Raw genomic sequence first — 16,614 nt, forward strand, 5'->3', positions numbered from 1 at the left:
GAAAAATATTATATGTGAGCATAATTTTGGTTATTGATGATGCATGTGCACACTCACATTGAGATGGAAATCCACTGATTTTTGTAGAACTGCTCAAGCTCAGAGTCCGCAACTTGTCACTGTTAAGGCTGTTTTTCTCATACTGCGAGGCTCATCTCTGGTGTGGCTGTACAGCTGATTCTGGTGCAGTAGTTGCCTCAGCTGATGGCTAGTAGGCAGATGGTGCATGAGGCCATCTGCTCTCCTGGGCCTGGCACATAGGGGTCCTTGCTCCCAGAGGGTGTGTTTCTCCTCTGCCAGACAGCGCATTGATTTACCCAGGCTCCACATGATGTGATTCTTCCCTTAGGGGTGAATGTGCTACATTTGCAGTACAGACACACTTTTTAGATCATTTTGTGACATAGGCACTCAGTTTCTACCCAGAAAACAGCCCAAAGAAATTTCATTAATTTCAGTCTGGCTTTTGCTTAATAAAAAGGTGATATTTACTTGTTCAAGCAAGTATTGAAAATACTGTTTTGCAAGTAAGTTTTATCTATTTCTGGTATCTTTGAGACAGTTCAGGTAATCGCTGATGCATAGCTGGCTTTATCTATGCAATACAATAGCATAAGATTTTTATTCATTGAGCAGCAATATTGCAATTTTTTTGGTGTATGAGGTGTCGGCCATAAAATAAAGACTTTCCTGCAAGGTAGATTAAGGAAGACCTTTGATGCTTTCATTCCAAGAATACTACTTCCATGAGGTGAGCATTAACAGGACAGTAGTGACACATTTTTGTGACTACATTGCTAACTGAACAGATCATCAGAGAGAAAAGGATCAAAGCCACACATGTTTTAGATAGATTTGAATCTGTCACTGACAGAAAAACTAAAGTAGCAAACTTCACATCAGAGGAAGCTCACTCCCCCTGTATTCCTCTCCTCTGCAATTTCCTTGCAGTGAATCACAAGCTTTTGGAGCTTTAAAAAAAGCACATTGGAATTCGTCTGCAGGGGTTAATATAACTCTGGTAAGACGTTTATGAATACAATATCGGGAAAGATGTTGGCTGTCCTTCATTACTGGTGGTCATAAACCAACTACAGCATCAAAGATTTAAGTATTTAATTCTTAATGACTTTCCAGGTCTCCTTTGTCTCAAATTCATTTCCTCCCTCCCTCTCTCTCTCCCTCCCTCCCTTCCTTCCTTCCTGTAAGGGAGAGGTACCCATTTAACAAAAGACCAAATATATTTGTTAAGCACAGAAAATATGCTTCTAGGTGGTGCAGTAAAATAGAAAGATTCTGGAGATTTTTGCAAAATGTTCCTATTGGCACTGTAGTCCCAAACACAATATTTTCATCAATTTAAGTGGAAAAAGAAGCTGATGTATTACTTAAACCCATAGTTCCCTCTTTCCCCCCAATAGGAGATCTACGGGTAGGAGATTTGGTACTTTCTTCTAGGGATGTGGAATATAAAACCTAGAGCCCAAAGGCACAGGGAACTGTCAACTCCTGATTGCAAGGTATTCTGCAGGTGAGAAAGGCAGTTACATTGCTATATACTATCTGCTGAATATGTTGGATTATCATTAATCACATTCATTTTTAAGTGTCAATCAGACCTTTTATGCCTAAAAGAAAGCAAGGAAGAGCAACACCGAAGTTAAATGTTGTATAATAGGATTGTAAGATGTGTAGCCAAAGTGCTTCTCAAACTTTTTGCAGATATTCCAACATCTTTGAAACATTTGACAGAAAAGAATAGGCAAGGGCAACAATGATTGATCCGTGTTTTTAAGAAAAAAATTGAAACCATATTTCCACCAGGAGCTGCAGACAGACATTGATATATCTATCAGGGGAAGAAAAAAAAAAAAAAAAAAAAAAAGAAAGAAAGAAAAAACACATACACACACACACACACACAAAAAAAAAAAAAAAAACAAAAAAAAAAAACGCAAGCACCAGCCTTTGCATCAGTAACGTTGTAGCCTGGTACAAAAATTTACAGCTGTAATATAAGATTCATTTCAACTCTCTTTATTTATACGAAAAAAGTCTTGCAGCTGAGCAAAGACATAAATATTAAATTAAATCACAAAAACTCCTTTGAACTAGTGCTAAGGATACTCCTTAACTCACAAGGCCAGGACAACATCAAAGTAATGCTGCAACACAATCAAGATGAACAGTTTTTATTTACTCATCCATTATGCCAAACATTGCTTGACAGCTGATCTGTAAAATCACAGATTATTTGAAAGTATTTGTTCTATAAGCACAACTGCGGGACTCAAGGACAACATGTTTGATGAAATTACATCCGTGAATTTCTGTCCTTATGATTTATCATTTTCATGTTGCTGTCAAATTATTTTTATAGTTTATTTTACTAGTGTATAATGCAAGGAAACTTTATATGTTCTTGAAAAATGGCTTCATAAACTACTATAGTCTGTCACATAGTTAAAATTAGAATGCATAGATACAGGTAATAATGCATGCACTAGGTTGTTATTATTTGTCTTTTTAGGTCACTACAGACATTTGAAGTGTTTGCAGTCCACAGGCAATACTGTCACAAACATGGAATAATAGTCATTGAGTAAAATGGATTTATAAAATTTTAACAAAATTATTACTTATTTGGAATGAACTTCTGAGTGTAAGTCTTAATTGTTGGGGGACTTCAGTGTTATCCTATTTCCCACTATCAAGAATCTCCCCCAATCTACAATTTACAGACTTTAACATAAAAATCAATACAAACTTTAGGTAAAACACACAAGCATCTCTCCTGGCTGTAGTTCCACTTGGTGCCGTATGAAAGGCTTGCATGTGTTTGTGGGGTCGAACCTTCTGGTTGTAACATCCGTAATTGTCACTTTACCACAGACTTGGCTATAATTGTCCTTACAGTGTTCTCTCTTTTTTTTTTTTTTTTTTTGGGGGGGGAGTTATTCTCATTACAGACTGACCTATCTTTTTGCTTTCCCAGTTTTATCCCTTCTTTTGGAGTAACATTTCATAGTTATCTGAAGCACGAAGCCAGGGGATAGAAATATCTTTCCTGGAGCATGATCTACCCCATACAGCATAAAGAACAAGAGAAAGAACACTTAAAATAGATGATAGATGGGCATATATATTAGAAAGAAAAGGAGGCATGGAGAGACAAGACTTGTTGTGTGGATGAGAGCCTTGCATGATGGCTTTGAGATCAGATGGATTCATGGACATGTCTAAATCGGAGGAAAAAAGGAGGGAGAGGCTACCCTGGCTGCTCTCATGGCCACAGGCCAAGAAACACAGGAGAGTGGAGCTGCTTTCTCCCTCTAACAAGCAGGAGAAAGAGGTCAAAAGACAAACCAGCCGCAAGAGCAATTGGTGCTAATGTGCTATTTTGGATAATGACAATCCCCAGTTCCTACATAGCGATTTTTCATCTCTAGATCTCATAGCTCTTTATCTCAATTTTGCAGATTGCAAAACTGATTAATTACAGTAGCAACATTAGTATAATTAGTGCTGATTATTCTCTGAGCTTTCTCTTCTTTAATCATCCAGGCTCTGAACCTGTAAATTGGAACAAAATCCCTATTTATCAAATGTGTGTAGGTTTTAGCATCTGAAGAGGGTGGGTTTTTGCTTAGGCTGCTCCACCTTGAACTCAGGCATTGTTGTAGAAACTTTGGAAATATTTCTGTAGGATTATAATGATTATAGATGGATCAGGATTTGGCTTTTTTTTTTTTTTTTTTAACATCAGCTGTTGGATACCATTACAGAAAGAAAAAAAAAATTGCAAACCATAGCTGTGATGCTGTAAGAAAGGGAGAAAAGCACTATTTGCTTCATCTCAAATCCATCAGTAAGTCTAGGAGCTGATAATTCTTATTCTTCATTAAGAACTTTCTTCTGGGGCTTTTTGCTTTTTTTTTTTTTTTTTTTTTTTTTCCTCCTTAAACTGCTGTGAAGATACTTAGTAATGATGATGAATAGTTTTTTTCTAATTTCAGATTCCCCTATACAAAAATCTTTCTCTGGCATACATATCATATAAATGTCTACCTAGCTCTCTGATTTACTACTGATTGCTTTCATTAAGGGTATCCTATTACTCATTTGCTTCTAACTCTGGCATATTATTTCTGTGTTTAAATCTTTTATGTTCCGAGCTGATATAAGGATTTCAAGGATGTAAGGGATGGATGCTCAGGCTTATTATATTGCCCTAACAGCCATTTGCCTTCTCCAGTGCCATGGCACAGCCAAGTGCTGACAGATCAGATAGAGGCAGTCCTGATGAGGAAGGCACAGTCCCCTCACACCCCAGTAGGGCAGTGGAGGAAACCTGGGAGTTACTGGTGCACATAAACAGCCTGCAGGAAAAGACCAAACCATGAATCTGCTCCCACAGCACAGAAACCTTGGAAAGAGGTAAAATGTAAATTATTTGCTATTTTTGTCCTAATATTAATTTTTAATACCAAAACTTAACAATATTTAGCTGCTATCTTCACTGCTTTGACAGGTTGATAGCAACAGAGAGTTTCCTTTGAGGTTCTTCCCACCCTAGTTTCTCTAATGACTGGAAAAGTCAGTGTTAAATCTTGTTTTCTTCATCCTTTTGGTAGCTGCACATAGCAAGAGGAAAAAGTCACACAGTCAAACCACCTTGGTCCTTTCTTGACCCCCTGCTTAGTTAAGCAACTCGCTGGAGACCTCCAATTGTTCATCCTGTTTAATTGGAACAGAAAACATCTGGGACTGTGTTAAAACTGTTCCTTTTAATTTAATAGAGTTAGATTGTAAATAGTTTTCTGCTACACAAAAGTGGCTGAGGATCCAGGGAGTAGGGGGAAGAGATGTGGGGTTGAAACAGTGGCCTGTGAGAGTTTGTCCCCCACGAGCATGGCTTAATCCTCTGCTCCAGTCACAGAGGGGTTTCTGCCAAGGCTTTTTCTTGCTTGCAGAGCAGGGAAGGAAGAATGGTTGTCCTGGGGTGCGAGGGCATAAAATGGAAAGACTAAGCTACATATAAAAAAAAACGAAACAAAACAAAACAAAACAAACAAACAAACTAACAAACAAACAAACAAACAAACAAAAAACACAAACTTGATACCATTTTTTCCCTTTTAAATTCAATGGGGATATGCTTTGAAGGATACATCTAGCCCTCAGTGTCTCCACAAACTTCTGCAAGTGGTATGACTGTGCAGTGCCTTACAGTCAGACTGCTATATAAAGGAAAGATCCAACCCCTTTAGTTAGTTCTTTGACAGTATCCCCATTTTGGAGGGTTTCCCCATATGCAGTACTGTGAATCAGCTGTTGGCCTTATCTTGTTAGCTATGCATCTCAAATGTATTTAGACTTTGTTTAAACTTGATGGTTAAGTTATTCTCATATTTCTATCATTTAAAATGTGCTTAGTCTTTTTCCTCTGTGTGGGGAAAAAAAGTATTTTTATGTGGTGACTCATCTCCTAGATTTAGCATTACCATATGCTGTTGATTGCTTATTTAAATTGCACTAATAAAATGCTGAAGTTTGGTTTCAGTGACATTATTGAGTGGGGGGTTGTGCATTAATTGCAATGCATGATATTTAACTGCATTCACTAAAGATTTAGCATGTATAAATTTTTATTAGAGAAGTAATACTTGCCTGGTGAACAAGGTTATAGTGAGAAGGGAAAATTAATCTCTGGATTTACAGGATCTTTTTTTTAAAGGGAAAGCATATGTGTCTTTTCTATATCAAGTAGTGTTGAATCCATTCTTGCCCTCAACCCTTTACTCGTACTCCACATGCCACCAAAGTTCTCTGCTTCATTCCCTTCTTCTTTAAATAGTCACAGGAAATATATGGTCCTCTTTCAGATTCACCTCTGTACTTCAGGTATAGTTTCTCTGTTTTGGAGAAACATGTTTTAGTTTTTTCTCCTAGTTTTCCAAATCTAAGATGCTGCTGAACTTAAAAGGACAAGGATTGATCTGGGGGAAGGGAGACAAAATGACATATGCTCCATTTTATGGCATTTTTCTAGTCTGTTTCTAACCTTTCTAATAGCATTAGATTTACCTGCTTGGTTTTGTTGTTGTTGTTTCGTTGTTGTTTTTGGTTTTGGTTGTTTTTCCTCTCCCTTCCCCCCCCCCCCCCCAAAAAAAAAAAAAAAATAATGCTTTAAACCATATTACCTTTTTAGTTCTTTTTGTTCTTATTATAAATACTATTCCATGGTTGCTTACTTCACTAATTCCTGTAGTAGCTGGCTTGTGAACATAGGCAATAGCATCCCAGGTTTAAGACTTCTGTATACAGAGTCTTTAAAACACCTCCTAGTGGATTGAGAGATGGGAAGAAGTCAGACCTTTGTTGAAGACAAAAATGTATAATCTGTATCAAGGTAATCAAAGATTTTCCACAGTTGCTGGTGTTTTTGTAGTGTAAGCTTTTAAAGGGCTTTAGTCTGTAGCAGTAGGGGAATGCTCAGCAGAATCTAGTTCATAGACTGTGGGTTACTCACAACTGGGTAGGTATTTGTTACTGTAGTGTGTAAAATGAGACCTGGCACAGAGGAAATACAGAAATAGGAGTGGTTTTTTTTTTCACCTTATACTATATTATTATTCACATCGTGGTGATCTACAGCACTTTCATATATTAAACCAAAAGTCATGATACTGAACCTCTATTACACTCCAACAGTACCTCCAGCTGAGCTGACCCAGCTCCTAACTTCTGTTGCATTATTAGGCATTTGAGCAACCAAAGAACTCTGAACAAGTAACAAATTATCCACTTCTATATAGTTTGCTAAATCACACATACATTGAATTGTTTTCATGACTATCTTATGTGTTCAGCCTATCTCTTCACTGAATCTGAGCAGAAGGGTACAGATATATGTAGGCACAGTTACCCCTCTATTGATCTCTGCTGGGTGGTGGCACGTAAGTGGAAATAAATTAAAAGGGAAACAGGGTGTTCTTCAGAATCAGTTCTGAAATGGAAGCATAGGTGGTACAATGACAGTGATATTAATCTATCAGCCTAGGATGAAGGCAAAAATAAGGAAACTATTGATTCTTTTTTTTAACATTTCTAGAATCAGTAATGTATCACTTCCTTATAAATGTATCACTTCCTTATAAGAAATGACCCATCCTCCTCCCTTCCAATCCTGTCACTTTTGTAATGAGTTTTTATTAGATATCCTATTTTTTGTAAATCTTCTGTAATATTATACCACATACTTCTTAACAGAAAACAAACCATCTTCTCAGTAAGAAGGCTTGTTAAACTATTTAATTCCACTTGAAAAAAAAAGAAGAAAAAAAGAAAAAAGAAAAAAAAAGCATTTGGCAGTTAAGTCAGAATTTTAAGAGAAGTAATATTGAGAATAGAATTAAGGATATAAAAATATAATTTGCCTTCGTTGCTTAAGTTTTCTCCTTTGTCAGGCAAAGCATTCATCTTAAATATATGCTTAAATTTTTCTCAGGATTTAATGCCAAAAACCATTAGTGATGTACTAAATACTTGAACATCTTCATGCAAAAATGTGTATTGGAATCAACTGGGTGATCAGCAATCTTTAGAAAATATGAAGCCAAAAGCCAAAACAATAAAACTCATCAGATTCTGGATTTCTTTTGTTAATTATGTGAAAGAATGTGATATTCCATAGTGGTGCACAATGGAGTTCAAGTGCAGTGCAATATCAATTATTGAAATACTTGTTGTAAGACAGAAGGCTCAGGAATTTCATCCTGAAACATTCCAGTGCTCATATATCAATATACCAAAGCTGGCACATCTGTAATTTTACACTCTGCTGTCTTTTCACAGTCACTCTTCTCACTGACCTTAGAAAAGCCTCTACCTTGAAGGCAGGTATTGCCAAAAACCTTTGCACAATCCTTAACCTCAGTTTTACACCGTCTTAAAAGCTTTAGTGAAGTTTCTTATGGAATCAAAGAACGGATTTCCTGTGAAAAGGACAAAAGTTATTACTTTTGATGGATTTGAATCTATCTCTGATGATTTCATTGAAAAGTGATTCCTTTTTCTGCTTGTGTTTTTATCAACAAAATCTTGTCTCTTCATATTAACTCTTCATATCTTGTCACTTCTTAGTTGAAAGCTTTAAATTGTAAAGAATAAAAGGTTGACTAAATGGCCTGTGTTATTCACACAATACCAGAGAAACAGACCTTATGCCTTTTCATCTCCTATAATGTTAAAGAGGTTCATTAGTTTTCCCATTTTTTGGGGGGTGGGGAAGCAACGGGGTGGTGTGAACTATTCTGTTCAAAGTAACAGCATAAACAATAGCAGAGCAAAGGACAGCATGAGAGAGCATGACATCAGAGGGCTTTATTTTCAGCCTACAGCTTCTAAATCATTTTTACTGTTCTCCAAATATTTCTCTTTATATACATGTATATATTTATATATGTAATCATGAAGAATGCCATGTTTTATCAAAGGTACATGATCCTTTTATTATAATAATATACACTTTAATAAGAAAACACTGTGATACAATCAGTCTTCAAATTTTAAAGCTGTATGCTTTACATTGTCAATTTTTAAAGAAAAGTAAAGAACCTTCTAGCTGAACTTTCATTTGTACACTGGATCACTACTCATGATCAGTTCCAGTGTAAGCGACAAACTTTTTCTTCCGAACTGCATGGTGTAAGTATTCATTACACACTGATTACAAAGAATACTTGGAGTTACATGTAAATCTACAGCATTCTCTCAGTGCCTTATAGCTTGGTATTTCATTCTTTTAATTCTTTTTATTTTTAGTGGCAAAAAATAAAGCATGCCACATAAATTTAAATCTGTATTTGTGCATCATATGAACTTTTATTCTCTGCTTCTCTAGGATTCAGGCATGTCTTAAATGTTTTACTGAACTGAAACCATAACTGTGACATAGGGAACGGATGCTGATGAATTATATTATTGTCAGCAGGGCGTATTGAAAAGACACAATATTCTTGGAGTAGATGAGCTAAGACAGCCAATTTATGAAATAAAATGAAGGACCTAAAATATTTTGTATAGCATACAGGGTTTTGTTTAATTGGAACCACAGATCCTTTGTCCTCACTGCTACGGAACATGTAAATATCTAGAAAATAATTACAGTTGACCTACAAATTCCCAATATGAGAGAAATTATTATTCCTGTGTGTCCTGGGCCACAGGCCTCTGATCTTTATTGTTTTAGGGACAGTCATGCAAGAACTTAATTACCTTTTTCTTTGCCTGTCTAGTTTTTGTTTTTGTTTGTTTGTTTGTTTGTTTTCTGTTAGTTTGGTTTGGTTGACATTAGAAGCTGATTAAAACTATATCTAAGTGGATTTGATCCTAAGGATCGCATCTGAGAGCCAGAGAGAAAAGGGTTGAAATATGAATGAAGTCATGAGTAAACAACTGTGCAGGAAAACTTTCTGTCATGGTTTTAAATTAAAACAGGTTTGCTGAATGTGAACTTTACAAGATAGACATGGTGGATCAAATTAAGGAGAAGTAGTCTCCAGCTAAAAAGGGCAGAATAGGCAGAAAAGGTGACCTCTGCACATGGTCAGGGGAGAGGTTAGACAAAGACCACTAGTCTGAAAAGCCAGAGTAAGTAGACAAAGTAGGGAAAATGTAATGTCAGGAGATTAGAAAGGTTAAAATAATACATAATTTCAATTCATAATTTTATGTTAAAGTTAATATGATCATGGATATTCGTAGTTGAGACTTGTGTGCAGCTCTTGAGAGAAATGGTGACTTAACAGCTTGCTCTCTGCCTCATCAAGAAGTTGTTTAGTCCTCAGGTGGCTTTTCAGAGTAGCTCTAAGCAATCTAATAGGGAAAGAAAAGCAAAAGAATGCCATCTGTTACTTCCATTCCATTAGTATCCACTGATCCTGTAACAAATGAGGTTTTCCTTTTCCTTTGCACTGTGTGTATGTGGACCAACAGTATGGTGAACAACTTAGACAGTTTGTGCTTTGAGTATAACATTAGAGAAAATCAGCAGAGACAAAACATGAGAGAAACAAGCATTTCTCTTAGAGCATATCCATCATCTCGCAGTCTTAAAATATTTTCATGTGAATGTGTTACCTGAGATTTATTGAAAATGGTTCTTCTTCAGCTACTCTGATGTGTAGGACTACAGTGTAATTTCTAGCTCTTGTATGAAGGTGAGTGCTGGATCTGGGACCTATGGCATTTGTGGGATGTCCTGGCAGGCTGTCACTGAAGGCAGACCAGGACCTCACAGGCAGAGGTGTACTTTGGACCCATAAGTTGGATGCAGATGTGGTGTGCCCATTGCCCACCCATATTATGTGTGAACCACAGTAGAAAACAGTATAATTCATGAGGGATTTGATAAGGATGATGACTAAAGTTAAGGTGCCAGCCAGTGCTTAACTGTTGAAAAGGATGAATGCAAAGACTGAGAAGTGCCAGCCTTATGTATCTCTTATTTTAACAAAGCTGAAATTTATGAGAATGAGTTTGGAACCATTATGTCCCAGGGAAATGTGCAGTTTTCAGTGTCCTTATCTCGTAGGGGTGTGTCCCTGAACCTAATGCACAATTTGTTCTTATTTTTTAAAAGGAATAGAGAAATTTTTATGCTTGATGATTTGGTCCCTGATCTTTTTATTCATACAGCGTCAATTGCTGAGAGTCTCTGAACCTGACAGAACTGAGTAATTTTTAAAAAATATAAATAGGGAAAAGCTATTTTTTAAGATTTCAATTTTCTTGTCCATAAGGCATATAAAATCAACACATCTGTAGAAATGCAAATAACTTACATGTGAGGACAAGCTGAAATTTAGCCTTCTTGGGCAGATTATATTTATCCATCAGCATTCACATATTGTCTCATCAACACATGTAGGCACTTCTATTTTTGAAAAGCCTCATTTATCACTTGTTGAATGTTTGAAGCTGAACTGCTTTTTCTCAAAAAGTGTTCCTTAGATTGACAGATTCTTATGTGAACTAAAAAACTTAAAAAACAAAACAAAACAAAAAGCTAAAAATTCACCCACCTTGCTATGCATGCTATGCAAGGAGCCACACATTTTCTGTATGAAAGCTTTGAACCTATGATGAAAATGTAGCTTTTCATCAGTTGGCTTATGGACTTAGATTTGCTGATAACTGTCCATTTTTAACTCTTTGCAGGCCTTTTGCTACTTTTACCTTTTGCCTTATATTATAAACAACATTTAGGAAGACAAAGGATTAAAATTTGCTTTTAATATTGGATTAATTGTGGCCAAACTTATGTTATGTCCCTGTTGCAATAACTGATTCTGTGCAGTAGGAGCTGGCCTAGCAATTCAGTTATTGCCATGGTCCAGCTCCAACATGTAGTTGCATCCTGGTGCCCTGAAATGATCCTGTTTGCCCATGGGGAGAACCCAGCTCTTTACCACCCTTAGGGTGGTAAACTCATGCTTCTGATGAAGCTTCTGATGAAGCTTCCTTTTAATCAAAAGGTGTTTCTCCTGCTTTTCAACCCATGTTCCTTCCTTTTGATTCTTTCAGGCAGTGGGTTAACATCCCTCTTATGATCTGTCTGAAAATTGGCTAGAAACAGAAGGGTATGTGAATACCAGGATTGCCACCACAGCGCTGGAGGATGACCAGGATTTCTGATCTGACTGTTCAAGCTTCCATTTTCCTTTGCTGATTTTATTTACTTACTTTTTTATTTATATGACTGAACATATTTCAAGTTGACATGAGATCCACCAATTAAAGCAAAAATTAACAGATCTAGTATTTCTTGCCTTTCTTAGGAGGAAATACTGGTAAGTAAGAAGCAAAACATAAAGAAAAGGAGAAAAAAAAGAACAACTTAACTAAATTCACATGAAATGTAGGCACATTTCATATATGCAGTAGTATATACGTCATTAGATATTGAGGTTGCATATGAAGTATGTTAGAAACTAATAATGAAGGTTTCACATTTAGAAAAAAATAGTTATTTAATACACCCATTTTATTTTACTGTTGGTTTTATAATTAGCTGGTTTGTTCCTCAGAATAATTTCATTTTCCTTTCTTCAGGTGTTCATACGTCTTCTTTAATCAGCCAACATACATATTTGTCATGCCAACAAATGCATTATTTGTTATGTATTTCATCACTGAGTGGCTTCCAGAAATTAATTTCTATATCTAGTTGTCATGAATCAGGAGAAAACCTCTATTAATCTTCATTCCCTATAAAGCATTTTTATTAAATAAAGGTGTATCCTCATTCTGCTGTTCTATAATCAGCTTTGTCAGAAACATTGCAGGCCTTTATTTCTTTAAAATATTAGTTTACTGAAAATTCAAACTGCTATTTATAAGCAAGAGAAATAGAATCTGCATATCTGCAAAACTACCAAACACTGAACTTCTGTGTTTAATTTTGCTTAGACTAGAAAAGAGATAAAAAGTTTGAAAATGTATATATTTTCATGTAGAAGAAAGGACTCCTATGAGAGTAATAATTAGCTAATGAAAGCCTATGATTTCTCAGATGGAGAAATCTCAGTCAGTTATATATATTTGATGAGACAGAATAGGTCTTCAGGACAGACAGGGGTAGAAGGAGAAAGGCATCATATAAAACAAATAATGGCTACCAAGATGGGAGGAGTGATATAGAAAAAGACTGTTCTTTCTCTGCATGAGAAATATATAAAACATACAAAGACATTGTCACCACTGATTGAGAAAAAAGGTGCAAAAGGTAACATAACTCTAAGACTGATGAGGTGTTCATAAACTCACTTCTTTCCAGAAGGCGGGCACAACAAATAGTCTATTGAAGAAATTGTATACTGTATAAGTGCGTTAAAAATCTGGCTAAATTATTGTGATTGAAGAAACACAGACTAACCCTAAACTTCAGAATGTTTTTGTTTGTTTGTTTGTTTTTAATGTAAAGGTGTTTTATTTTTAAGAAAATTTTTATTGCATATACAATAAGGACATATGTGCAGAGGACATTCCCCTCATGAAAACAGTTAAGGCAGTTTAAAAGTCAGTGTTAAAACAAGCCTCTTTATTGATTTCAGCCAAAGATTCCTATATCTGTACAAAAGTAGGCATGCCTCTAGGTCTATTCATGAAGCGCATTCACTGGCATACAGAATAATAAAAGAAATATTCAATGGTTTAGGGCAAGACCAGCATTCAAAATAGGCTTTAAATTACAAACAAATTGGTGTAGGCACTTAATGTCCGGAATGAACTAAACCATACTTACCTGTGACAGTAAATGCACAAAATTGCACATGGCTGGGGACGTCACTCTGAGCTGGAAGTAACTGGAGGGGGTAATAGCACTTGGGGCAAAATACAGAACAAAACAGCATTTGTTGGAACAGAACAAAATAGCATTTGTTCTGTTCGTACTTCTCCTTTAACAAACATCTGCTTGTGCCTATTCCTGGAGGGAGGCTCTTGGGATACCTGACCACATGCTGACTGGCATTTTTGTATTTTTAGCTTACATTCAAGGGAGGATGTCACCCATTACCTTCCACCATTCCTCTCTTTGAGTCACTTCATCAGCTATTCTAGAATAATTGTAATGCCACTTCTGGGTTAAATCAAATAGAGATATTTTAACTGCCTGAAATTGATATGCTTATTTTATCCCAGCATCTTCAACTTTCTGTGGCTCTTTTCCAAGCATGTCGCACACTTACCTAATTCTGTTTAGTCTGGGAAAGGTATGAGTAAAATAGCTGAAGGTCAGATGGCTACCGTTCATGCATGGCTAATCCTTTATCAGAACAGATGTGAATTGCAAGGAAAATTAAAATCTTACCCTTACAAAAGGCTTGATGGTAGTCTGTCTGGGAACAACTAGAACTGAGTAAAATATCTGCAAAGAAATGAAGTCTGCATCTTTGCTTACTTCGCTTAGAACCGATCGAAGCACTGTATGCCAATAGCATTATTCAAATCAATGTTAATCTAATTTAATCTGATATCTGGGTGTGAAGAATCAAGAATCTAAGATTACTGAAACTTTTCTTTCTATAAAGCTGGTACAGTCTGAACCAGCTGTTATGATGTACATCTCTAGATAATACAGATATCTATGCCCCATGGGGTCCAGCCATTGTGTGCTCTATTTTCCGAATGCACTGAACTGATATCCTGGTCCTCAAATGAGACAACTAACATTCATCCTTCTTGGGTTCCACATGGAATTAAAATGAAGGAGGTATTGTTACTTTAAGAGAGAGACTGGACAAATCAACTACTAAAGCTGTAAAGTAAGCACCAAAGGATAGAATGGCCAGCAAACTGCCTTCCATCTTCAGAAAAGGCCACTCATCATCTAAAAAAGACAAATTTGAGGGAACTACAACCTAGTCAGTCTCACTTCAGAACTTGGGAACTATGAAACAAGTTATCTGGGAATGCATTTAAGGGCACATGAAGGAGGAGATGGCTGGGACAAGTCAGCATGGATTTAGCATGGGTAAATCCTTGCCAGACCTGGATTTTTCTATGGCAAAATGACTGGAATATTGGACAGGGGAGAGTAGCCAGATGTGTTTTACCTCATCTTTTGAAAAGCTAAAACACTGTAGTGCTGGAAGTTAGACATGAATTTCAAAAAGAAGAAAGTATTAATGCAACTTGAAAATCTCTGATTAGGCATTATTGGGGGGCAGGGGAGGATTCAGTATGGTGGTCTAGGAATCCAGAACAAGTACAAATCATCTCACTTCATCTAACAGATGGGCATTAATGTTGCTTTTGAGCCCTGTATAGCTCATGATTGGATGCAGTCCTTCTTTCATTTTGCCATTGTTACCATAATTATGTCAGTTGCACAATTTAGTTCATGATCTAGACAAATCTAAATAAAGCTCTGTGTGTGTGTGTAAATATGTATGTATACATATATATATATGGCATACATATTATTCAGTAATGATTTATTTATTTATTTATTTATTTATTTTACCAGCAGTAAAAAGCAGTAGTTTCTGGAACCTAACCAGTAATGTCTTTTGATACTTTCAGCTGCTGTAAGAAAAACATAAACATCATCTTCATAGGGATAATGGATAGTGATGATACTGAATTTGCTTTAGTAAGCCTGAAGTGTTGAAGCCATGTAACTAATATGAATTCTAGTATTTCTCTGAGCTTTCATGAAAGACTTATGTTAATTGTACATGTCCGTTTTGGTGGTGACTAGATACTATGGTGATAGATTCTTCTGAAGTGCTGAGAGAGAGATAAAGTTAGGCTAAACTGATGTATTTCATATTATGAGCAGCTGTATGGGCCCTGAACACCATACCCAAGTGATTAATTTCTGAATGGTGGTGAAAAGAGACGGGGTGCTTAAATAAATCAATGGTGATTTTAATAAACTGGGAGCTTCTAGGTATTAAATCTGTCTGCATCTGATCTGAATTGCAATTACCTGTCAAAAATTCATCCATCATTGCAAGTTCCAGACAAACTTTCTGGCAGCAGATGTTTCAGGAAAGCTATTTCATATGGGAAATATATCGTTTGGTGTACAGCATTCCCAAGAACAAAAAACAAAGTAGAAAACATTTCATTGAATAACAGCAATAACTTCCATGTCTAGAAGCCTAATTTACCGGTGAATATTATATGTAAATGTTAATTTCCAACAAAAATCTCTCAATGAAATACTACTTATAATTCAACTGATCTCAAACTGATGGAGTAATTAATTCAATATTACTTGTGAAAGCCATGGTATTTCTAGTAACTTTAAATGCAACATTATTGAGTCCTGTCTCTAAGGCTGACACCTGCATTTCAGAAAAATGTGGCATGCTTTCATCAGCCAGGTTGTGGGATAAATTTGAAGAGGTAGCCTACAAAAATACGTCATAGTCTCTCAGATATATATTCAGCTGGGATGGGGATACTTGTTCATTCTGTGGCTCTGTTAAACCAAGACAAAAAAGGATATGGGAATTAAGCTAACTTGGAAAGTATAATTACCTTGGGGTCAGATACATTATACATGTTCTAATTATTCCCCAGAAATAATCCTAGGAAGTTCCTAATTAATGTAAGTTAAAATATATCTGCAAATATGCTTGTTATGATGTGGAAGGTCATGGATGAGGCATGTAAGCAACCTTAATTCCAACCTGTAGGTATTGTTCATTAATATGATCTAGATTAATCTTGTGATTTAAACGTTCCCAATCTCAGATTAAGTTTCTTGATTTGTGAATGCATGATAGATTTTCTGCAACAATATAATTGCCCTTGATTGTTTGAGATCTGTACCTCTCTCAAAGCCAGGCATATCTGCAGCTTCCCTTCTAAACTGGGGCTCTCTCCCAGCTGTTCTCTTGTGATGACTGAAATAAAAAGTGCTGAAGGAAAAAAAGAAAAAAATAAATTTGGAGAAAAAACATTTGCCCACCACTTTATACGGGTTCATTGACTTCCTGTCATAAGAGAAAGAGCCGAATGTGGGTTGAATAAAGGATCGAATTCAGAATACCTAAACTTCAGTTTCCTACTGACACCTGTTCCACCATTTGATAC

At 36.2% G+C, this 16,614-nt stretch overlaps 1 protein-coding gene across 1 annotated transcript in view; it reads right to left on the minus strand.

Annotated features, from left to right (window-relative positions):
- Window positions 1–8,492: 8,492 nt before the first annotated feature.
- The window catches only part of LOC311436111 (uncharacterized protein), a 209,328-nt gene continuing 201,206 nt past the window's right edge, over window positions 8,493–16,614 (minus strand). Inside the window, exon 14 of the mRNA XM_084517934.1 lies at window positions 8,493–9,879. Within this exon, the coding sequence (XP_084374060.1) occupies window positions 9,753–9,879 (127 nt within the window). The 3' untranslated portion in view covers window positions 8,493–9,752. The remainder of the gene's footprint in view (window positions 9,880–16,614) is intronic.

The sequence above is a fragment of the Aythya ferina genome, assembly GCF_964211825.1.
Source record: "Aythya ferina genome assembly, chromosome: 4".
Classification (NCBI taxonomy): Eukaryota; Metazoa; Chordata; class Aves; order Anseriformes; family Anatidae; genus Aythya; species Aythya ferina.